General features: G+C 33.1%; 1 protein-coding gene across 2 annotated transcripts in view; it reads left to right on the top strand.

Annotated features, from left to right (window-relative positions):
- Positions 1-26,164, top strand: part of LOC129221570 (guanylate cyclase 32E-like) — a 556,299-nt gene that overhangs the window by 483,430 nt on the left and 46,705 nt on the right. For both annotated transcript variants that reach the window (XM_054856073.1, XM_054856072.1), the window contains exons 9-14: positions 13,178-13,277; positions 14,952-15,021; positions 17,362-17,479; positions 19,647-19,817; positions 20,698-20,802; positions 24,750-24,821. In XM_054856073.1, coding sequence (XP_054712048.1) covers positions 13,178-13,277; positions 14,952-15,021; positions 17,362-17,479; positions 19,647-19,817; positions 20,698-20,802; positions 24,750-24,821 — 636 coding nt within the window. The remainder of the gene's footprint in view (positions 1-13,177; positions 13,278-14,951; positions 15,022-17,361; positions 17,480-19,646; positions 19,818-20,697; positions 20,803-24,749; positions 24,822-26,164) is intronic.

The raw sequence follows: 26,164 nt of genomic DNA, 5'->3' as shown, positions 1-26,164 counted from the left end.
AAAATTTTCGTGTGATGCAAAATTATACTTGCTCTCTAAAATGTTAATGAACTTCTTGACCGTTTTATTACTGAAACTAGAAGCTTAAGTTTCGAACTACCAGAGAATATAGTGCTAACATACTTCTTGTCTTAACTAAGTCTATGGGACATGTTAATTTTCTCAACCTCTTGAAAAGTCAATTCTCCTAATTTTTCGGAAGTAATTCCAAAAACGTCTTCTCTAGTTTACAAATATGATTCACTAATTATAATCCTATTTCGAAGGGCTTATCTCCAAATTTTTCAATAAGCTACGAAGGTAACAACAAACTGGTTTTTATCTTCTATGCGAATGTTTTCAGGACTCTATGTTGTCGGCAGACTTCGTTAAAGACCATGACACCATTTCTGTTAACTACTGTAGCACGTTACATGCTCTCACTTGTCCATTGGCCATATCTTAATTTTTACCGTTTTCTGGAACAGTAAAAGTGTTTCAAACTGTATTACTATGTTTTAATTTTTTAATCAATTTTTTAAAAAAAATTGAGTTGAAATTATAATAAAGTAAAATAGCCTTCATGAATTACTGAGAAACACTTTTTCATTGTTATCACATTTATTTTAAAACAATTGAGCAATTTTGAAAGTTAATTGAGCTGAAGTTACAACATTATTTGCGGTTTTCCATGAATGAATCACTTTGCCAGGTGGTACATTCGTGAAAACACTTAACGGTCCAATGATAGCAACTGCAACATATTGAATATTCAATATAGGTGTTACTGCTGTGATGAATCATGATGAAACATGAATTATGGGGAATGGTACCTAAAAAGGCACTCTTTTAAGTCAATGTTCATGTTTAATTGATCAGTGATCTTCAAAGCATGTTGTAACCAAATGAAAATCTCAATAATTAGTAAGATAATGGTAGAAATCTTATCTAACCGATTAACAATATAATGAAGTAATTTTTGCAACTTGACGACTCTACAGTAGGCTGTTTTCAGACAAAGGAAGGTACTAAAACTGATTACGCATCTGCACAAACTCTGGTACGGGAAATATCTTCGCGGTCTAGTCATGGAACTGGTTCATTGACGGCAACCTTCCCCTATACATGTAAAGACCACTTGGAGGGAGTTGGAATACTAATTGGACATTCTTCTAGGTACGAAAAGAGCACGCGTAGAAGTTCATGAAGCAAATAGTTTCGTTAAAAAAATGTATAACAGTACTTAGAATGTACGAGTATAAAAAAGAAACAATAATAGTTTGAGAGATCTAAATAATTGAGGAACACATGGAAGAAAGGTGAAGTGTGTATCTTTCCAGTGTTTGAGGAAATCCCACTGAAAAGTTCAAAACCTCAGCCTTTCTTCATTGTACGGTAAACATTTGTTTGATTTTTATCTTGCTCTTCCTTATTTTTCACTTCTTTAAATTTCATTTATTTAGACCAGATGAAAAGCTAACCATCTTCACAAAGACAGATGGCCGCGAACCAATTGCCTTTGCCTCCGGACAAACGAAGGAAATATTAATAATACTAAGAGAATTGAAATAACATCCAGGGCAACGGTGGGAGTCGAACCCGTGCCCCTTCCTCTTGCCGTATTAAATCCTCTTCTAACAAAAAAAAAAATGACATTAGCCATTCTTTCCTGAACTCTTCATTTGTAATCGGTGCAAGACTTTTGGTTCACACTGTATTTTTGTGGTACTGGGGTAATGGCAGTCACCTAAGGGAAAATGAATATAAAACTTCACTATTTATTAAATTTGAAACGCAATCATGTAAAATTGTTTACATATAGTACATTTTACCCATTGCTAACTCAAATTGAGCCTTAATTACTCTTACCTATTGGTATTATAAAAAATATTGCAAAATCAGCTTTGATCGGTATTGCATCCTACACTGGCAGTCAGTAATGTCATTTACTTCCTAATAGTTGTAAAATAAGAAATAAGAAGATTTTCAGTGTCATAAACACGTTTAACTGAAATCTGTATGTACATTTTGTTACTTAATTCCTCTTCTTTCCATGGTTAAAAAAGGGATTACAAATTTAACGGAACTGCCAATATGTCCATACAAGTTTATGAGCTTTTAGAAGCTCAAGTTAATTTTACTTTCCAGAGCACATGTCACCAAAATACACCTCAGAAGTGTCCTATCCAGAACATTCTTTGATGTGCCCATAATGCACAAGAAGTGTACCGATACCACACTACTTTTCTTTTCCGGTGTCTTCGCAATAAAAACAGGTATCTTTACCCATTTCCGTTAAAAGTAAGTCACTTTCTGATTCGTCTTCACAAATCTTGTCCTCATCAATAGAAGTGTCTGAGTCACAGATTTAAAGAGTTTCCAGCTCATTTAATTTTTCTTCACTTACAGTGTTTTTCTTTCAGCAATAGCAGCTGTTTTCTTTTCTTCATTAAATTGTTTCTTTATTCGCTTAGTTTTTTGGTTCTTTTCTTGTTTCCTTTTTAATTTCAGTTGACAAAGTGACTGCAATTACCCCGTGTATGGTGACCAGTATTACCGCAATCTCATGTTTTCATTCAAAAACACTACGTGATACAACAATATGGCTTACCTTGTCATTGTGAGATCAATCTCGTTCCAGGAAAGGTATACAGTAAGAGCAGATAGTGTGTGTTAAACTATTCTCTTTCTGAAAAGGAGAAAAGTCAGAACAGTCTTCCTTACACAACAGACAAACGACCACTGGCAAGTTGGCGAGCGTTTCAGTAGTAAATCCACAAACTGCTGTGAAATGGCAGCACCAATTAATTTAAATCTGCGTTATTTACTTTACGAGAAATCATTGTGACCGCCATTACCCCAGTATCCCCTACTTTTGGACATTGCTAATTTCTAAGAATCTTTTTTTAGCAGCCATGTTTTTGTAATCTCTTATACTAACCTTCACCACTAAATGGTGCCATAGTAAAAATCAGCATCAAATGATTGCTGACGATTGAATTGACAATTTTGTCAGTCTTGAAATAAAATTTCAAGACTCCAAAGTAAATATTTTCCTCATTTTTATTTCATTTTCTGTCGTTGCATTTGTAAAACCAATCAACTGAATTTTATTTTGTTCTAAAAGAGAAGTAGATTAAATATTTTGCTTATGGGAAAATAATGATAGTGCATCTAGATTGACCACCATTTTAGTTTTTCTTAAACCTCGAGGTGATTGTACCTTGGTACAGCCGAACATATTGTAACTAAGGACATGTTCCAAGGTACAACAGATGCATGGTTCTTAATAATTAAAATATGTTTAGGAGCAAGGAACAATGTTTTAGTCTTATGTAGTCTATTAAACACATTTAATGTTATAGATAATAATGCATTATTCATTATTCATAATTTAATTCATTACCATGAAAAAAATATTTTTTTTTTTTGTTTTTTGGTGCAAAATTTGTTCAAGTATATGGATGTTTACTGAATCATGAAGTCTTTTCCATAGTACAACAGGATGTGTCCCAAGGTGCAACTGGATGTTGTACCTTGGGACAGCTTGAAACTCTTACTGTAAACTGAAAATATCTGCAATACATTTTTGTTTTTTGGAGTGACGATAAGAGGGAAAAAATAAATGAAATATATTACAAAACTAGCTGCGTTGCCCGGCTTTGCCCGGTCTACCTTGAAAATAAAAATTGTGTCAAGTGACGTATATTCAGCAATGAGACTTAAAGAAAAGAAAAAAAAATCATGCAAAATTTCCCTCCCAAACAATGATAACAGATATTAAAATACTTTTCAGAAATTAAATCGAGAAAGATGGATTTAAAAAGCGTATCCATGGAAACGCAAATTAAAATTCGTTTAAGAATTAAAATGCGAAAGAAAATGGTTAACAATTTGAATGGAAATGGGGGTTTTTCAACTTCATTTAATACGCTTGTAACTTTTTTTCTAATGGAGGTAGAGGGTTAAATTTTCGACCTTAGGTCGAGTTAGATCTGGAGTAAAAAAAAAAAGCAGTTCTTTCCAATGCTGTCAAAAAGAAAACTGTGGGACAATTCCTTCGCTTTTTATTGATGGCTTTAATGACGAAAGTAGTGCCTAAATTTTAGCTAAGCCTAAAAAAATTCGAGCTAAAAACGCAAAAAACTCCCTCCGCAATTAAGTTAGAGCGTTGGAACAAATTTTGTAGAGCGCGGAAAATTCCTACCTTTCCAACGATATATATTACTATTTGCGAGTAATTTTTCACCCCCATTTTCGGGAATTTATGTGAAAATTGAGCCTAAATTGAAATAAAAAAAGAATTATTCATCGAATTGTTTTCGAACTGGTCTGTAAACCTTTTCAGGACTTAAAGGAACAAACTGTGAAAATTTCAGCAAAATCGGCTGGGTAGTTCTCGAGTTTTGCGAGTTCAAACACACAGACGCTTTTTGGATACTTTGTATAGAAGAAGAAAAACAAAATAAGTTTTTAATGTTGGGCGTCTAGAGAAATAACAAAATCAAATGCTGAATACTGACATTTCTTGCAATTAAAATTGTAAATTACTACCACTATGCACGTGTCTCACCACTATACACTTGTTCGTCAAAAGAATTTTCTGTAAGTTACACTGAAATAACTTGATTTGTTAGAAAAGGATACCTGAAAGGATTCAGTTTTCTCAAAACAGCCAAGTGTTAAACTTTACTGAACTGCTTAAAAAATAACAAAATAGTTGTTCAAAACAGAAAATTAACCATGGGAACGAGTGTTTTTACTCAACATTTCAAAATCGTCATTTTGTACCGATTAGATCATTCTGAAAACTGTTAGGTGGCGGAAACAGATAAACCGACATGCAGTGGCTCCCAAAAGTCTTCGTACACATACGACAGTCAATGAAATAGGCCCCTATCCATTGTTTAGAATTAATATTCCGGAATAGGAACTTAATTATAAGATCTATGATCAATTTTTAACAAAACTGCATGAAAAGTTTTTTTTTAATATTAAAACTTATTTTTTAAAAAACCAAAAAGTGCCGAAAATTTTATTTCACAAACGTCTTCGTACACTTTAAAAAGTGTCTATATATTATTGAATAATCTAACATTTTATTAAGTTATTATTTAATAGAATATTATGCAGTATAAATAACACCTTTTGAACGTCTGGGAATAATTTCATTTTTTTTTCTTTCTTTTTTTGCGTAATTTTTCAGTAAGTGTTCAACCACACTTCGAGTCTTACTTTTTATAGCTCTCTTTTCGTTTCAAAGCCGTATTTACGTAATCTAACCTGCAGCTATCTCTAAATATGTTACATTAAGTTCAAATCTGGAGGATGAGGTGGTATTTTCTAAATTTTAGGACAATTTTTGAGGCACTAGATGCAAGCGTTGAAAACCGTGTGCTTCTTACTGTTATCTTGATAAAAAACAAAGTTGTTTCCGATAACCAAATTTTTAGCTGAGAGTTTAAAATTGGTTTTTAAAATATTTAAATGAATAGCATGATTCATTATGTTAGCAAAAAATTCCAAACTACCAAGTCCTGATGCTGATATGCACCCTCACACTAGAACACCTCCACCGTCCTGATTTACTGATATAACTAAGTCTTAAGATTCAGTTCCTAATGTTTTCGTCTATTTACAATTATACAACAATTTAACCCAAAATATTGAATTCAGATTCATCTATAAGTAAGACGTTGTTCCAAAACGTTTTGAGCTTATTTATCATTGATTTTGCTGCGAAAAGCGAAAGCTTTCTTTTTTTCGATCGACCAGGAAAATTTCTGCGGAAAGAGGTCTAATTTAATAAAGCTAACCAGAGAACTTGGCGAACAATTTTAGGTGAAAATTAAATGTAAAAATTTTTATTTAACTCTGCAGAAACTTTTACAGCACTCAAATGTGTTATTTTCATTTTTTTTTAACTTTAAATCTCCTATCACGCTTTGTCAACTTTGCCGGTTGACCTTTTCTTCCCTTGTTTTCGACCCGATTATTTTCTTTAAAGCATTTTACCAAGCACTTTACTATAGAATGGAATAAATTAACTAATTTAGAGACATTTCGAACAAATTTACCTCTACTGTGAGAAAAAAAATTCAAATTTTGATTGGTTTTTGTTGTTTTTCACGAATACCAGCCATTTTAAGTAATAAGCACAATATTAAGGAATAAATAAACAAAAAGTTAAAGTCAAATGACTTATAAGGGTCAACACAACGCAAAAATGTTGAAAAAATGGCATATGATAATTTTAATCATGAATTTATTCGAAAATATTTAAGTGTACGATGACTTTTGTGGCACGTTATTTCTCTGTCTCTTCGTTTTTCACTCATTTCAGAAAAAAGATCTGTCAATATTTTGAAAAAACTACTGGGTTGTATTTAGAATAACATAGGAATGATGTGAAAAAATATTGAACTTCATATTCGAATTTAATTTCACGTTATTTTGGTTTTACTAAAAAATTTGAAAGTGTACGAACACTTTTGGGAGCCATTGTATGTCCAAATTTCCCGATCTCATAAGCGCAGTTCATTTTTTTGTTAATTCATTTTATTTATTTATTAATTTATTTACAGCGGGTGGCGCTTTTTTTACTGTTATTAGGTGTTGTCAAATTTTTTTAGCTCACTTTAATTTTAAATAAAATCATAGTTTAAAAAAATGGAGGAAAAACGCGCTTTTGTTGCAATATCCACTACAAAATATTCCTTGATAATAAAAAGAATAAACTCATTGACCAAACAATTAGCTTTAAGGTGAAAAAAAAAAGCATCAAGTGCTTGACATCGGGTTGTCTTAATAGACCGGGATCTGAAGGGGGTTGAGCATGCATGGAAAGGCTGACGCAATATTATTTCTGATTATTGTTACAGGCACGATGGTGATTATGAAACCACATGTCGTCGCCCCCCTGGGTGGTCGACAACCCCGGGGGAGGGGGGAAAGCAGTGGGGGAGCCGTTTGCTAAAACTCTCATAACTCGCGAACTATTTGAGATAAAACACTGAAAAAAGTGACAATCGACGCAACAAAACAAGGGTTTCATAAAAGCTAAATATGATTTTGGACCTATCTTTGTTGGTTTCTGAGTAAAATTCCATTTTTCGCAAACAGGCAAATTTTTTGAATAAAATGCGCAAAACAAACTTTTTTGGACCAAAATAAATTTCAAATCAAAATTGTTTGATTTTTTTTTTCAAATAAAGTCCTAAATATCATTATTCAGTTTGTTAAAACTTTAAATACTGTTAACGCGTTGAAAAACAAAATGACAGTAGCAAGCTCGAACACGATTTGCAGTATAGTTCAGGATCTGAAGGGGGATTTTGAGCATGCATGGAAGACCTGACGCAAAATTATTTTTGATTAACGTCACAGGCGCTATAGTGATTATGAAACCACATGTTGTCGACCCCCTGGGTGGTCGACAACTCCGGGGGAGGGGGAAAGCAGTGGGGGGGGAGCCGTTTGCTAAAACACTCATAACTCGCGAACTATTTGAAATAAAACACTGAAAAACGTGGCAATCGGCGCAACAAAACAAGGGCTTCATAAAAGCTAAATATGACTATGATCATATCTTTGTTAGTTTCTGAGTAAAATTCTATTTTTCGCAAACAACAAAAATTTTGAATAAAATACACATTTTTTTTTTTTTTTTTCAAATTATCAAAATTATTTAACTGTTTAGAGACCCAATAAAATCTGAAATATCATTATCCAGTTTGTTTAAAATTACTTAATTATTATCAAAGCGTTGAAAAGTGAAATAAAAGCAAGCTGAAAAAGCATTTGAGGTAATTCACAAAAGGAAAAAAAAAACAAGTTTGCGGAATGTACCTTGAAGACTCGACATAAACCAAAGTAAATTTTGTGGCTCTCCTGTTTTGGCGGTTTTATTTCGTAATATTATCAAAACAATGTCCCAGTTAAGTAATTACTTAATTATTAACCTTTAACGCATTATATCTGCTTAGTATGGGTCACAATGGCACTTTTTAAAAAACTAAAAAATAAAAGTTTGCAAGTAAGAAATAATTACGGAAAGGATAAACTATCAGGATAACCCTTTTGCAGAATTTGCACCTGAGTTATGAAACATAGTGAGCGAGGCTATTGCCACATAAGCAGCATCAAAAATTCAGTGGAACGTTAAAGAAAATGTGAATAGTCTCTTATCCAGAGAAGTCCTGCAATGACAATGTCTTCAATAGCGATTGCAAAACAGCAAAAGAAAACCAAAAAAAAAAAACATTTAACCTGGGAAACGTTAGCTCAAAAGTGATATTAGTACATCTAAAAATCATTCCCATACAATAAGCCCAATGCTAGGTTAGGTTCATCAGAATGGTTCACTGAAGCAAAGCAAGAGGTCCGATTTCGTGAATGTAATTGAAAATGATACTTCTTGCAGCAAAACTCTAGAAGAAGAACCTTATTTTAAGAACAAAGTTCAAGTTATCGATGGAATGATTCTGGTCCATAATGTCCCAAACACTACTTTCGAATGCAGCAAAGATTTTGCAGGTCTCCAAATAAAAAAGAACAAAATTTTCTCTCCAATAGTCAAACTACACGAGTGGACCTTAAACACGATCGGTACATCTCACTGTCGTTTTTGTACCTTAAAAACCAGAAATTGAGGAAAGTCTCCTTCGCTTATAAAAAAAAATCACTAGGTACCAAACCACTGGTTTCGTGTCATAGCCATTCATGAAAATAAAAATAACCTTCAAAAGTACATTTCAGAGTATTTAATATGTAACATATCCATTCCTGCATCCAATCAGCTTCTGGTGTCTGGTAACTCTGAAAACGAAAATGAATATTATTTAAAATCTGAGAGTCAAGTAATAAATTTCTCTGAAATGCCCGAGTCCAACCAGGACGAAGCACGCAACAGAATCTATCTTCCTGCATATGATTCAGAGCAAAATAGGGGGAAAAAGAAACTAATAGTTTATAGATCAGAAAGTAATAAATTTTTATTGGCAATCTTTGTTAAAGGACAGAGGTTGCCATTTCATGTGCTGGTGTTGTGGAAAGGAAAAGAGTTTTAGGATGGCATCTATCTTCAGGAGCACTTATGGAAAAAACATCTAAAATTTTACAAGGTTTTGATGCATTTTCCGACTGCGATTCAACAAGTGAAATAGGAACAAAAAAGTATGCTTTCACTTTACCAAAAAAGTCGAAAACTGTTTTTTGTACACTAGAGTTATCATTAAAACAATATCTGAGTGCTTCAGAATTTCAACTGTTAGAAGCTATATTATAAAAAAAATTCTTAAGAAAATAGGTATTTCTAGCGAATGAAACTATTAAACACAATAATTTCTTATCATTTCCATCAGAAATAAATATAATATTAGCTCTCTACCATGCTCCTGCAATTCTTTCCAACATGTGCTAAGAAGTATTGCTAAACTGTACTATTGAATCAATTCCCCTGTACCTTAGCAGTGACTTTAGATGCAACCAAGTTTGGGTTTCACGTGGATGAAAATAAAACAATAAATCCCCACACCATATGATGCTGCCAGTGTTACCAGAGAGTTTAATTCCACCCTGCGCAGGCAAGAACTGTAAATAATCTTGTAAATGTTTTATTAATAATTCATCTTGCTGTAAATAATGTGCTTTTAAGGCTAAAGCAAAAAGCCCTAAACTACAAAATACTCGGAAGAGAACGTTTCAATAGAACAATTACATGTCAACAAAAAAGAGTATGATCCAGCTTTCAGAATTTCTGATGTATTAATGCTTTATGTATGCATATTGATATTCTGCAATTATTTTATAATACGCATTATTTTACTAATTTTATTTAATCAGTTTTTTTAGAACTCTAGTGTATAATTTTATATTTATATTCGTTTTTCATAAAAGCTCTAAGATGCTTCTCATTTTTTATATTTATTTAGAACATATTATTTCTTGTATCATTGTTCTTTGTTGGGTAAATTATAAAAAAAAATAATAATATCCGCAAGACAATACCCGCAGTATTCTTTTGTGCAAATTGAAAATATAAATTAATAGAAATAAATTAAAATTATATTTGAATTGAAACTACTGTGGGCCTGGTTCCCTGGTTCTTCTCAAATTTAGAGCAGTATATAACAAAATTAAAGCCATAATTGAATACCTTGCAATTAGCATAAGTTTGTAAACTGAAGAGCTGAATAGTTCGTCATAAGGATAATAAGGCTTATTGTTTTCTCCTTTGCATAACACCGTTTTATTCAATGCGCTAACTTAGGCAGTGCTTGCATTTTCTCGCTTTTTTAACGCTCACGTTGGTAATAATTAAGTAGTTTTTAAACAAACTGAATGATGAAGTTTCAGATTTTATTGATTCCCTAAACAGTTAAATAATTTTAAAAAAGAACATATTTTTGGAAAACAAGCTTTTCGTATTTTATTCAAAATTTTTGCATGGCTGCTAAAAAAAGTAATTTCACTTATAAATCAACAAAGATGGAACTATAAACATATTTAGGTTTTTTAAGCCCTTGTTCTGTTGCATCTTTTGCCACATTTTTAGTGCTTTACCCTCCTACGGTTCGCGAGTTATGAGTGTTTTAGTAAACGGCGTCTTCCTACTGCTTTCCCCCTCCCCCAGGGATGTCGACCGCCGAAGGGGGACGTCGACATGTGTTTTCATAATCACTACAGTGCCTGTAACAATAATCAGAAATAATTTTGCGTCAGGTCTTCCATGCATGCTCAAAACCCCCCTTCAGATCCTGAACTATACTGCGAATAGTGTTCGGGCTTGCTACTGTGATTTTGTTTTTCAACGCGTTAAAAGTACTTAAATAGTTTTAACAAACTGAATAATAATATTTAGGACTTTATTTGAAAACGAAAATCAAACAATTTTGATCTGGAATTTATTTTGGTCAAAAAAGTTTGTTTTGCGCATTTTATTCAAAAATTTTGCCTGTTTGCGAAAAATGGAATTTTACTCAGAAACCAACAAAGATAGGTCCATAATCATATTTGGCTTTTATGAAGCCCTTGTTTTGTTGCGTCGATTGCCAGTTTTTTCAGTGTTTTATCTCAAATAGTCCGCGAGTTATGAGAGTTTTAGCAAACGGCACCCCCCAGAGCATTCCCCCCTCCCCCGAGGTTGTCGACCACCCAGGGGGGCGACGACATGTGGTTTCATAATCACCATCGTGCCTGTAACAATAATCAGAAATAATATTGCGTCAGCCTTTCCATGCATGCTCAACCCCCTTCAGATCCTGGACTATAAGTGTCATGTCTTATCGTAAGCTATTCGTGGACGTAAACTCATTATGAAAATGCTATTTGAGAGCACCCCACTTTTTTCTACGTCAAACTTAACTTTTGATACTTTTCATAATGATGGGGTTTTTTTTTTTTTTAAAAAAGGTTATGTGTGGTACCTGCTTCCCTCCCCCTTTTTGAAGTATTTTTTAAGCTGAAATATTCATTTGTCTCACATGCTTCACAGAGAAAAAAAAAGTCATAAATATTCTGGTTTCGTATAATAAAAACCGGCGAATTTGCAATCTCGCCTGTAGCTAAATACCCTGCTTTTGCAACATAGTTCTAGTCTACTTTTAGCTCATTTTTGTAGCTAATCTGGTGAAGAGTTAAAAGAATTCTCAAAATCGTTAAATTTTTAATTAATTTTATTATTCACCACACTGAAATTAAGTGCAAGCAAAATAAAAATTAAACTCAGAGACATAATTTAGACCTTATTTTTACTCAAATTCAGTAAAGTAGAAATAATTTATATTAATTTTGTTTTGAAAGTTTCACGTTTTAAAAAATCTTAATCAGATGTCAATGATTTTAATTTAATGAAGGAAACGCCCTATCTTAATAACATTTGAAAACTGCAAAATCAAATTTCGGTTTTACAAGGTAATTAATTATTTTCCTTAATTCACAATGTGTACTTTTTCACATAAAGAGGCATAATTTTTTCTATCCCGGAAAAACTCGCTAATTACCTAATTATTATAGATAATTTTCTCTTCAAAGTTCAAAGTATCGATTTTTTTTCTCTTCAGTAAAAAGAGAACTTAATGATTTTCCTTCATAAGCAGCAGAAGTAATTTTATAAAATGAAACGTGCTTAAATAGTAAAGTAAAGGTTTTATCTTTTCATAAAATAATAAATTGTGTAGCAAAGGTTTTTTTCTCGGTATTCTACATAAACTCTAAAACTCGAATGAACTCATATAATTACTGAACAATTAATTAGGTACTGATTTTTCAAATGTTCTCTTCAATTTTTTGCTACAAAGTTGTTACGAAGTGCTAATGAAGTTTGAAAAGGGAATTGCTCCACAAACAAACCTTCAAATCCCAGTCTTGGTAATATATGCATTTATGTAAATAAACCGTTAAAAATGCAATTTAAATACACAGAAATAAACTAATTAAAATTTTGCTGATTGCGGGTAGAATTTTTTTAACTTTTTAATCTTAAAATTTTTTGTTTCTCTTATTTCTTGACGTATATCCACAATCTGGCTAAAAAAAGGAAATTAGTCATCAACCAAAAAATTTCACTTGAATTTACTTCTCTTGAAAAGCAATCGCATGCATTTTCATAACTGACCATACTTCACATAGCATAATTCAATTGTTTTGTTTTAAATTATCTTACCTGATATTCTTTCTTGTTTAGTTGTGTAAAGTTGACAGTTGATGGGTGTAAGGTTTGAGTCATAGGCGGCTCGTGCGAGAAAGGAAGGGGGGGGGGGCGTGGGAACTGTCCTCTTCACTTTCGAAAGTAAAGCGGCCTTGCCCCTCATTTTCACATTTAAAATTAACAATCAGTTGAAACATGATTTTTTTATAGGGTGGATTGATTTATTTTACGAAATTAAAAACAAAAAATTCCCAACAAATATACTTTTTTAATCTTAGTTCACAAAAATGGAACTTTAATTTGGGAGGGAATGTTGTCGGTGGCCATTCTTTTGATTTTTGAGGCCATATTCCACGTTTTAAGAGGTCATAGGATCTGTAATGTTAAAAGTATTTAGCCCAATTTTACAAAGAAAAAAGTAAAACATCAAACAGACCACTCCCCTAACTGCACATTTTTCTTTTGACCACCCACTTTTTTGGTGCATGAGCCGCCTATGGTTTGAGCTATTATTTGTGAACTTACTTTTACATGTTTTATATTTCTTAGCTATTAAGGGTGGAAAGAGGTATCAACTGGATTGCTGGAGTACCTCCACTCAGTGAGCCTCGCTGTGGATTTTCTGGAGAAAGATGTGACACGAAACCAGGTGAGTTTCTATCCTCCTCAGGTTTTCTCTACTGATAGTTCAAGCAGATAAAAGGGTTACTTACAACTCATAAATTGCGAAACTATTATCTGACTTAAATATAGATCAATAATAATTCTTTTATACTTTTTTACTTCCTTTTACAAAAAAGGAAGTATTGTATTCGCGAAAGAATTTTCACTCAAAAATCGACCTTAATTTCCATTTTGCTCACCTTTGAATGAATGTTGAGTTTTTTTTTTCGACTCGACCACACGTGGATATATGCCTGGGAACGTACAGACACCCGAAATATCCATTTTGACGATCCCCGAGTTAATTACAACGAGTTTTCTCATGACGTCTGTATATACGCATATATGTGCGTATGTATGTCGCATAAACTCAATAACGGTATGTCCTAGAAAGTGGAGATTTTGGTACGTAGACTCCTAGTGGGGTCTAGTTGTGCACCTCCTCTTTTGGTTGCATTCGGGTGTTTTTAAGGGGGTCTTTTGCCCCTTTTTTGGGAGAAATCATTGTTAATTTCGATGTAAATTCAAGTTGTGTTACAATTTGGCGGACACTTGGCGATATATCGCCAGTCTTTTGGTCGCCAAGTTTTTGGCAACAGATTTGGGGGGTTTTTTTTTTTTTTTAATCTGGTTTCAATTTGGCCATTGTTGGTGATATTTTGAGTGTAAACTATTGAATCATATTAAGATTACCAATAATGGAAAAACGATATTAAATTGGAGTAAAATGAAGTCATGTGAGGCACACATCAGCTTGTTTTTCTGTTGTATTTTCAGTTTGAAGTGACAGGTTCTAGCAAAACTAACAAGTCGGTAAGCTAAACTAGTCAGGTTCTAACAAACGTGCATGTCAAGAATTTAGTTTTAAACCCAATTAAAAATGTTTATCTAAGATGTTCAACTCATGTTGTAAAAGATTAACTCCATGAAAGACATGGATGGTCATTAATAATCATTACTTAAAAAGTTCTTCCCTTTGTCAAAAATGACCAAATACTGTATTTATTTGATAAGGTCATTCTATGTAAAATCAACCCCAAAAAAAAAAAAAAAAATATTCTCAATCTGGCCATCTCAGATTTTTATCGACTTTCAAAAATTTTCTCTTTTACGTCTTGAATTCAGATATATATATTTTTTTAATCTAGCATTCACAATTTATGAGTAGTTTTAATTTTGAAATTCGTTAAAAATCACCTTTTCTTTACTTACCGGCAGTGCTTTAAAATGTTATAACTCAAGTTTTATGGGAGCTGCACAGCAGTACATTACTGCCATGTTAAGCACAGAAGTCGAATCTGCACTTTTTATCAAAATTGAGTTATTGTTACTAGGTGGTTCTTTATAACATATTTTACCTATTTACAGAGTTTTAGGGATATTTGAGGATGAGAAAAATTTTTTTTAACATTCTGAACAACTGGAATCTGACTGTAGTATGTGGGAACGTAAAACTTTAAAAAGCAGTTTTTAATTTTCAACTTAGCTGCAGATATGACTTTTTATGGTAGCAGAATAGCTCACTTGAAGAACGATTATATGCATTTTAATTTGCTATAGAACTTGAATAAGTTTCAAGAAAAATTTCTTGTAACTAAGTTTATATGTTAAGAGGTTGATATGCACCACCCTGTTTTTACCTTGATTCTGTACTTTTCAGAATGGAGGATGATTGTTATCTATTGCGTTTGTTGCATGGTAACTATGGTTGCTGGTTTCTTTGTGCTGAGGTAAGAATGATAGAATTTTTTAGAAATCATTACAATTTTCTTAGTAAAAATTTTCAGCTAAATATTAAGCAAGTTTTTTTTTTTTTTTTACAACTTAGCAATAAAGAGAGTAAAGCAATACTTGCGATCGATTTTAACCAAAAAAAAATTACAAAAGTTCGTTCCTAAATTTTCTATTTCAAAGTTTGAAATATAACTTTAACTTACTTGAGAAAAGAGCTCACAAAAGTTTTTCGCTGAAATTAAAACAGTAAAATTAACTTTTATTTTAACTACTGTCTGGGTCATGCAAGTCAAAGAAAAATTGTTAGACAGTATCGTATATTTGTCACAAATTTGCTGCAAAAAAATAAAAATTTTGATAACTTTTAAGTTTATATAAAAATGTGGTTCGTTTTTCTTTGAAAAATATTCTGTAAGATATAAAAGGCATTTAAAATCATATTGAAATAATTCATACTAATATTAGGGGAAGGTCGCCGTCAATGAACCGGTTCCATGACTAGACAGCAAAGATATTTCCCGTGCCAGAGTTTGTGCGGATGCGTGATCAGTTTTAGTACCTTCTTTTGTCTGAAAACAGTCTACTGCAAAGTCGTCAAGTACCTAAAATTATCACATCATATTGTTAATCGGGCAGAAAAGATTTCTATCACTATCTCACTAATTATTGAGATTTTCATTTAGTTATAACACGCTTTGAATATCACTGATCAATTAAACGTAAACATTAACTTAAAAGGGTGCTTTTACAAGTACGATTCCCCATACTTCATGTTTCATCATAGTTCGTCACAGCAGTAACATCTATAAGAATATTCAAATTGACACAGTTGCTATCATTGGGCCACTACGTGTTTTCATGAATGGACCACCTGACAAAGTGATTCATTCACGGAAAATCTCAAATATTGTAGTAACTTCAGTTGAACTGCAACGATATTTGAAAATTGCTCAATTGTTTAAAAATAAATATGATAATGAAAAAAAAATCTCACTCAGTAATTCATGAAAACTCTTACACTTTATTAGAATTTTGAAGTCAATTTTTTTTATAAAATTGATTAAAAATTAAAAACATAATAATAGAGTTTCAAATACTTTTGCTGTTCCAGAACAATGCAAAAATTAGTAAAATATGGCCAGTGGACAAGTGAGAGCATATAACGTGCTACAGTAGCTTACTGAAATGATGTATAGACCGTAACGAAGTCTGCCGACAATATAGGGTCCTGAAAGCAACTTTAACAGTCGGATGGAAGATAAAAACCTGTTTGTTGTTACCTTAGTGACTTATAAGAAATTTAAGAAATAAGCCCTCCGAAATAGGAATATGATTAGTCAATCATATTTTGAAACTAGAAGAGGTTTTTGGAATTACATCCGAAAAATTGGGGGGAATTGGCCTTTCAAGAGGCTGAGAAAAATAACATGTTTCACTGTTTTAATTCAGACAAAAAGTGTGTTAGTACAATAATTCTCTGGTAGTTTGAGACTTCTGATTTCAGTAATAAGATGGTCAGTAAGTTCTCTGACATTGTAGAGAGCAAATACAATCTTACTGCGAACGATAATTTTCAAAATTGATATAACAAAATTCTCAACAGTTTAAAAGAGCTTGAAAAGATATTAGCTAAGAACAGTGTTGCAAAGGTTGGGAAAATATCAAGTGGTGAACGAGGTGTGATGACAACAGCTGTGTGTTGTCTGAATACTGGGTTTTTTTTTATGTTCCTCTTATCCAAAAATAAAACATTTTACAAAATAAATCTATTTTTCTATAACTTATTGTTATTTTTAGTGTTTATTGATCACTTGTTATAAATACTTGTAAGTTACGCATTGATTTTTAATTTGAGAATGTGGTCCATCGATGGAAACTCAACGGTCCATCCATAGGAACCGGTAGCTATTGATGGACCACATGCTAAAATATTTTTTTTATTTGTCATTCCTTATTGTGTATATTTATCATAAAAGAAAGCATTACTATTAAACGATAAATATACTGAGAAATTGTTCCAATAATTAACGTGAAATTTCACTTGGATTTTCTTTCTAAAAAAATAGAAAACTTCTAAGTGGTTCATTGATGGCAACCTTCCCCTATATTTTGCAACTAATTTTTATTCTAACTAAGATAGCAAATGTTTACCATCAAGTGTCATCCTAATTTTTTAACTTTAGGTATGATAAGTTCTTTTTAAGCATTTTTCTTAAAAGTCCTTAACTTTTATGAGTGTTACATTTGAAGGAAATTCTGTTTCTTAAAACTATGTATATCGTAATGATATATTTTCAATTACTAAAACTTTATATAGTTTCTTTTGTGATTTTTAGACACTACAGATATGAGCACAAATTAGCCTGCCTGCTATGGAAAGTGGAAATGAAAGATCTGGTTTTATTACGATCCGACCATGACGGAGCATTTCAAAGGCTGCGGAGTAATTTTAATGTTAGTTGAATCTTTTATTATCAAAATATGTGTTATTAATGTATGTACTTTGAAATGTAGCGCAAAATTATCCTTTAGGTACTAAATTTTTTCATTAAGCATCAAAGTGTCTTTTCAGAAAAAAAAAATTTGCGTTAGTCGCGTGCAAATTAAGGATATGCTGTTTAAGGGAACCGGGACGTTTTATACGTTCAAAAAATTGATTTTCCAATTTTAGCTGCATAAAATAAGGCACACTTCCCCAATTCTAAAAATGTATGTATTGTGTGGGCATCAAATTCCGAAAGCTAATTAATTTACTATTTAACATGTAAACAAAAAAGCCACGCACCTTTTTAAGGGATGGTATCTGAATTGAATGTTGACAAAAACTAATGTTTGCTTTCATCAAATATTTCATGATCTAGTTACTTTTACTCTTTTTTTCTATTTACCTAACGTAAACTTAGAAAATGCCTCGGCGCAAGCAGTTTGGAAAGTGTATCGCATGCTTACCAGCATTGTCAAGGTCAACACGTTTTCCCTTTTTTCAGAAAACACATTTTTTTTAAGTTTAAGTACGCTTACATAAAATTCATATCAATGTATGATTATGAAACTTTGTATTATAACATATACAAGCATTTTTCACGTGTTAAACATATTTTTACTTTTGTTTAGGTACTATTGTATTTTTAAGATGCTAATTTTAGCGAAAAATATCGTACTTTTCCGGGATTTTATGAAATACTATATTTTAACATTTTTTGTGGTTTTTTAATTTGAAGGCAACTGAAAACTAATAGGCTCACTGTAATTTGTGACCTTTTGCCTGTATAGTATTGAAGTTTAGAGTGATTTAATTCAGAATTGTATTTGCTAAGCGTACCTATTTGCAGTCATAAATTTTCAAATTATCGTGCAACTATATATTTTCTATTTACTATTCAAAAATATATTCTTTAAGGAAAAAAAATATTTTTACTGGTTTATGATGAGAAGATTACATTCTTTCTATAAAAAATAGTTTTTAAGTCACACTTGCTTTTGAAACGAATAAACACCTAGTGATTTGCAACTAAAAATTTGACTCTTTTTGTTGCCGAGAACGTCCCGGTTCCCTTAATATTGAATAACGAAGAAATATTGATACATAATTATGTACGTGCAAGACGAAACTTGCCCAATGCACATTAGGACCATTCCACGAAAAATTCAACCTTTTGTCCCACACGGGGGTGACGGTTCATATACTTCATTAAAAGTAATGATTTTAAAGGTAATGACGAAATTTTTTGCTTAAGATATCACACATAAGTTTGTAATTTGTTAAATAAGGGAAATTTGGTCTTTAATGTTTTTCAGTATTATTTTTAAGGAAATACATGAGGCATCACGTGCGGGACAAAATGACCGTTTTCCATGGAATGGCCCTTTATTTAACTCTTAGTATGTAAACTCTAATATATGTTTGCACATAGAAATACCGTGCTTTAATATTTTTACATGATTTTTTAAAATATTATAGATCTTCGCGTAGTTCAGATTGCTGACACTGAGTATACGCATTTCGCCTACCTGAAATCATATCTAGACGTATACTGTTGTATAACAAGTCATTTTTGAGTACCACGATGGTTGGGCTCTGACTCGACGTAGGATTAAACGATTCCATTAGTTAAAATAGGGGTGAGAAAAGACTATTTGCTTTACCAATAACGTACTGTGATAGCTATTGACTCTATGCCAAATTTAGGAATTCCTCCTCTTTCTCTTCAAAAAGAAGTAAACTATCTCAATAGCAAGTCTTTCGTCAACAGAGCCTTACTAAATAATTGTTCCGTGCAAATAGGACGCAAAAATCTGGCACACGTACTTATTCTACTTAGTTTAAGCACTACCTAAATTTTTCAGGCAATGCCTACATTATCTGAGCCTTCACTATGCTTGAGTACAACCAACTACACTTGTTGGTGATATTTAAACGCTTTTACTGTATCAGTTATAATACTCCACTAGAACTTAATTATCGCGAGAAATTTGTGTACCGGTCAGTGCTCTTACTTTTGGAATTATCTTAATAATATATGCATGATGGTTCAACGTTTTAGTGAAACATGACCATTTCTGACTCAATTTTTAAAATATTTTTTGCTTAGAATTGATTTTTCTCCTCTGAATTTTTAAGGATGTAGAAAATGGACGAATAGAGTCGACGAGACCGGATTCCATGATTGATCATGTGACGAACTGGAGCCAGTCAAAAGTGGGCTTCTACAAAGGAAATGTTGTCCACATTTACCACGTCTACAAGAAAAATATAGACCTCACTAGAAGTCTCAGAAAAGAAATGATCCAGGTTCGAAATACTCCTCTAAGTTTTTCATGCTTTGTTAGGTAATAGGAAATAATTTTCTATTAAATTCATCTAGATTAAGCTGTTTTACCACTCCTGAAATAGTTCAAACTCTTTTAAGTAAGAGGAAAGCATATTTATTCTATCTAATATATGTCAGTGGTTTGATACTGGCAGCGTGGAATCTCACCTATTCTTCAAAAGGAATAGAGCTAGTTCCTAATACCCTAAAGAACTAGTCTGTACTATGTCTTGCAAATATGCGTCTCCTATGACGCTTTTATCTCAATGTTATTATCTTCACAAAGGTATACGTTTAAAATTCCAAACATTCTTTTCTAAATCCCCTGTTTCTTCAAAATTGTTTTACATTTAAATACCAAACTTCTTCTTTATCTGCAGTCATTTCCCGTAGTTTCTGTTATCACGTATATTTTTAATTTTGATACTGAAATTTAGATAAATGAAAGATTTTTTTATTATAACTATTTGAAAATACTTCGGAAAACACTATAATCTAGAGCTATAAGTAGGCCCGTAATTTCAAAATTTTCCAGACGGCGTGGCAAAAGGTTTGCGTTTAATACATTTCATCGAGGAAAAATAACAAAATACGTACAAAGGTGCCTAATTTTTCATAATATTTCTAAAATCCAATGGAAGTCAATTGTCCCCGCTAAATGGTGGACCTGGCTATTAGCAAGACGTACACCGAACATCTCCAAAGCACTGCATAATGGTCGCAATCAGTTGCAGTGATAAAAGAAAGCTCTATTGCCATCCAAAACTGACAAACTTAAAACTTTCTTTTCTCTTTCAATTTTATTGGTAATAGCTTTAACCTTCTGTCACTCCCAAGTGTCCAACGATATTTTCTGTTTAGATACGAGAGATGCGGCATGAAAACATCAACCCTTTCATCGGTGCTTGTGTGGATCCGCCCAATATATGTATCCTGACTCTTTTTTGCGCAAGAGGGAGCTTACAGGTACGCTGCAACATTATTCATCTGTATCCCAGTTATCATTGTAAACTTTTCTGTGCATGTCGAAATAAATGAGAAAATAAACGTTGTTAGAGCACGAATTTAAAAATCATTTATTGGGACTAAAAATTGTACAGTTTTCGATACGAAAAATGTTTTAAAGCATCTGGAAGGTTATTAGCGTTCTAAATGATGGCGTTTACGTTGACCGAAAGCCAGGTCATACGAAGGGCTTGATTACTGAGTTGGTCAACAAAGCCGTGGCTTAGGGCCAATGAAAAGCTAAAATTGTTTTTGCTTATAGCAAAAATTGTAAGGCTTAAGTACCGGGTTGCCCCGAAAACGTATTTGTCCTAGGGCCCCGCTGTCTTAATCGGACCCTGGTCAAACCCAACTCTAACAAATCCTCTCCACTTCTTTTTCTCTATGTAAGGAAGACTGCATTGAAGCGAAACCAATTCCTTAGAGAAAAACTATTCGCTTTTAGCCGGTTTTTCCATCGCCTTTGCAAACGGTGCTTTTTAACCTCGAAATACTTGTACGCAAAGATTTTATAAATTCTGCAGTAACAACATTGATTTTCTCCCAATTTTTTGCCCAAAGGTAGGCGTTTAAAGACTTTCATTTCATTCACATGTTTTTCAAGGTATTTCGCCATTGAGTACCATATTGTTTGGACGCTAATATCAAAAGAAATGATATCATTTGGATGATATATTAAGGAACTGGCATCGTTTATAGTTTACACCATGGTGCCTAACCTACGAGCTGCGAGTCAAAAAGAACCGCGTCAAATGGGATCTCAGTAGCTCGTTGTTATGTTCAACATTATGAATCGGGAATTATGTTCAGGAATCTTCCAAAATAGCAAATTATCTTGATTCATTATTAAGAAAGATAGTTGCGAATTTCAAGCCAGAAAGTCAGAAATTGGTTTATAAAAAACAGATTGAAACTTCGTATTGGTGAATTAAGCATGTAGTAATGGCAACAACTCAGCTTGGTTTATAATTTTCTTTTCTTTCTGAGTTTGCGTATGTTATAAAGAAAAACTTTTAATACATGTAAGTTTTATGTCTGTTTTATCCTGCAAGATTCATCTTGATATGAGGGGCGGTCCTCGGGTAAAAAAATCTGGGCATCACTGGTTTCAACTATCAATGTCTACAAATATTGCAGGTGCTATTGAGGATTATTACTTTACTGTCATTTCAGATTTTTGCCTCGAGTTAACCTCTTTAGATATACTTCATGTCGTTGCCCACACAAGGATTTAATGGCAAAGTTTTTTTTCCCCTCTGAAATAATGCCCTATTATATTGGCAAAACTTTGTATGGGTAATGACGAAACACCTAAACGATCACTACCTAATAGATATTTTGTTTTCACTTCGTTAACTTGTTAAGCACCACATGACAATAGCATGGAATTTGTGTTGCTGGCTTTTTTGATACCAAACCAATTTGAAATTGTAATTCAAACTTCTATTATAGACCTTCGTTTCCGTTTTAAATGTGAATTACTACATTAATTTTATACTTTAAAAAAGTTTCATACAGTTATCTTGATGCATCGAGGTATATTCATGCCAAAAAATAAGCTGGGCCTAAATTCTTCCAATACATTTAAGAAACAAATGGCCTTACACAAAATGCTAAGAAGCGTAGGACAATACGGGATTAAAGGGACTTTAGGTACAAAAGTATGAAGATTTTGAAAATAACAAAATAGCCTGATATATGCTCCTTGTTTTTGTACTGAATATGTATCACAGTATATTGCCGATTCGATCTTACTTTTTGAAATTTCATCAAGACATTTAACGCATCAACAATTCTTTTTCGCCATAAAGAAATACAGACTTCACTCACTAATTCTCAATTTATTTAAACTGGACATAATCTCGAAATGTTTAGATGACTGCCGCGATGTTACGCATGTTTCAGTATGCATGTAGCCAAGAGGCAAACAACAAGGCTTTGAGACATATTTAATATACACTGGCCTCCAAAAGTTAAGGTACAACCGGTTTTTTGCGTCTGATTTGCAAATGAATGAATGTACAAAGAAAAAATTTGGAATATATGTGCATTAAACAGTTTTTTATTGGATGCGTCATAAAAATTTGTATAAGTGTATTGCAAAAACGATTTATAACGACAAAAGCAATCTTTGTGGAAAAGTCCATTCTTGAAGAAAACAGATCATCACAGTGTTAGGTAATAAAATGTCATAGAAACAATATAAAAATAAGTTTTAATAAGGAATGTGTTCCCCCTAACATTGTGCATTGGCGGCATCGTTTTCCATGCTGTTTATTAAGTTGTCGGACACCGGAATAGGAAGCAAAGACCAGACACAGAGTAAAGCCTTGTTTCAGTTCATGTAACGAGATTGGAGGAGGATTTAAAGCAGCAACCTGTTTGCCAAGATAGTCCCAAAATTGTTCTATCGGATTCAGGTTCGGAGATCAAGCTGACCATTCCATTTGTTCCAAACCGTAATCCTCAAGATACTCCTCAACAATCCGAGCTCGGTGAGGTCGTCATTATCGTCCAACAGAATGAAGTCATTACCAATAGCACCAGCATATGGGTAGACATATGGATCAAGAATCTCATCCCAATGTTTCAGACCAGTCAGAGTTCCTTCATGGAACACATGCAGGTCAATGTGACCACCGAAAGAGATCCCTGCCCAAACCATGATTCCACCACCTCTACATAACTGTGTCTTTCAACAGTGCTGAATTGATGGTATCTAGTGTGCTGTTCCCTCCAGATCAGTAGATGCCCTGAATCACTATTAAATGTAAATCTGGACTCGTCTGTGAACAACACAGAAGCCCATTACTGCTGGGTCCAAGAAACATGTTCTCTTGTCCCGCATAAGCGGATCCTTTGCTGTGGCCGTTGAGGGGAACACACACACAACAGGACGTCTTGCGTAGAAACCTCCGTTGTGAAGACAATTTTGCACCGTAGCAACAGAGATTCTTCTTCCTGATGCTATAAAGTGGTCTGAAACGAGCTGCGACACAGTAGTGGTTCTTTTCCTTCGGGCCGAAAGAACTAGAAAATGGTCTTCTGCAGGTGCTATAGCTCATGGCCGACCTGGAACAGGTCTTCTAAACACAGAACCTTCGGATTGGTATTGATCTTAATGTCGCTGAACAACTACGAGACATATTGAGACGTCTAGCAACATCAGCTTGCAACAATCCCATTTCCATTCATCCAACTGCCCGCCTTCTTAACAAATCGGGGTAAACGACGTCTGTGAGACATTTTCTAAACTCTATTGACTATTGTCACCGAAGCTGCCAACAACAGTTGAAAATCAACGCAACTTATACACAAAACTACGAAAGCTTGATATTTGCTTTTTTTTCCTCACTCATAAAGATATATTCTTTTCTATAAAATAAAAGTCAGCTATCGCTTTTTCATAAATTATTTTAAAGTTCGTTATTATTATTCATGCAAACTATGGATTTTATTGTTTCTGACATTTTTTAACGATGAGCTTCGTAAAACATGTTGTACCCTAAATATTTGAGGTCAGTGTACCTTTGGTTGGCCAAGCTGATGGAGTGCCAGGGAGGCGGCATTAAACCGGTTGGGATCTAGCGGCCTCATGCCCCACTAGGCGTTAAGAGAATCAAGTCAAGTCAAGTACCATTAAATCGGTATTTGTGACACCGCAACTTTAGGATCTTAAGAAATTTAGATGAGCATCGCTGATACGCTATATTTGCACAAAATTTATCTTCTACAGTCTACTATAGTTTTTCCTTATTTTTTTTTTTTAATTTCTACAAATATGACGGAGAATTGATTATAAAATCATGAAAATGAAAAAGTATTCAAAGGTGAAACAGAAAAATTATGTTTATCAATATGTTTCATCTCTCAAAGACTAATTTTATATTCAATGAATATCTACGCAGGACGTGCTGAAAAACGCAGACCTGCATCTGGATACGATGTTCATTGCTTCTTTGGTAGCCGACCTCGTGAAGGTAAGAACTAGTAAGTACTTCTATATAATTTATTCGGACATCGTATGTGTAAATTTAAAATTCACGAAATAATGTAAAATGGCAATTTCTTATCTTTCGCATAGGACCAATAAAGAAAACATTTTCTTTTTTAATTGAGAAGTTGAAAACATTTTAGCTTTCTCCCATGCTGTAAAAATTGAACTTTGAAAATACTCTCTACAGAACTCATGAGCCAAATGTATCGTACTTGGTTTGGCACCAAAAAGTTAAAGATTTACAGTAAACTTTTCGTCGTACTCTGTGAATTGCTAGGTGAAAATTTCAAAATATGCGACAGATCATATTTTTCATTAGCCCATTTTGTACCGTGAATAGGGTCATTAAGAATTCGTTTTCCGTCAGGAGGAACTGAGGTCTCGAACCACCTCCAAAAATTGGAATGTTCTGGGCAAATTCATCATACCCGAATGGCCCCTGCCGTAAGACGGTTGCTATGTTTGAACTTTCTGTACAACATGACTGCCTGGCTGGACATCTCTTTAAAATTGTTTATTCGGATTCAAATTGTACTCTTTGCGGGAATCTCATAGTCGGTTGGCTACGGGGGAAGAAACTTCAAATTGTGATAAAATTATGAAACTCGGTATGCTTCTAGACATTGTATAAACAAAAATTTTAGGAAGGGGAGGCATTCCAAAATCCCCCCCCCCCCCAACTCCCCCTGGCGGCCATTTTTGGTCCAAAACCAAAAACGGCGATTCCTTTTAAATTTTCGTCATCATAATTTTTTAAATCGTTGGTTGCGTCATTCCATGGATGTTTATTACATTTTTTACTACTTAAAACTCCAAAAAATGACTAATTTCAGAAAAAACTTCACAAAAAGTGGTTTAAAAAAAAAACGATATTTTTAAATTGTGAGTTCCCTGAAGTGAATTTTTCCCCCCATAACAGAATTACAGGTTTCTGAATTTAAAGATACATTACATTAGTGTTATATCAAAGTAGGGTTCCAATTATCCGAACTCCAATTGCCCGAACTGTCCAATTATCCGGTCATGATGCCCATCGTTTTAAATGACTGAGCACGCATAATTGAAACTATTTGCGAAGGGTATAATAGAATAAGGACTTGAAGAAAAAAATGAGAAATTAATTTCAAGACAACATAATTCTAATAGAAAGAAATTTAAAGTTGAATTTTAAATTTCTGTTCATTTTTATTATTACTATTGTTGCTGTTGTTAATTCTCTGTCACTCAATTGATCATCAGTAAGCTTTTTCTCATTTTATTTAAAAAAAAACATATATGTAAACAAATTCAAGTTTTGTAGCAGCGAATTAAAGCTGGTGCTTTTAA

Source organism: Uloborus diversus, chromosome 4 (genome assembly GCF_026930045.1).
Source record: "Uloborus diversus isolate 005 chromosome 4, Udiv.v.3.1, whole genome shotgun sequence".
Lineage (NCBI taxonomy): Eukaryota > Metazoa > Arthropoda > Arachnida > Araneae > Uloboridae > Uloborus > Uloborus diversus.
This window is presented reverse-complemented; position numbering and strand designations above follow the sequence as displayed.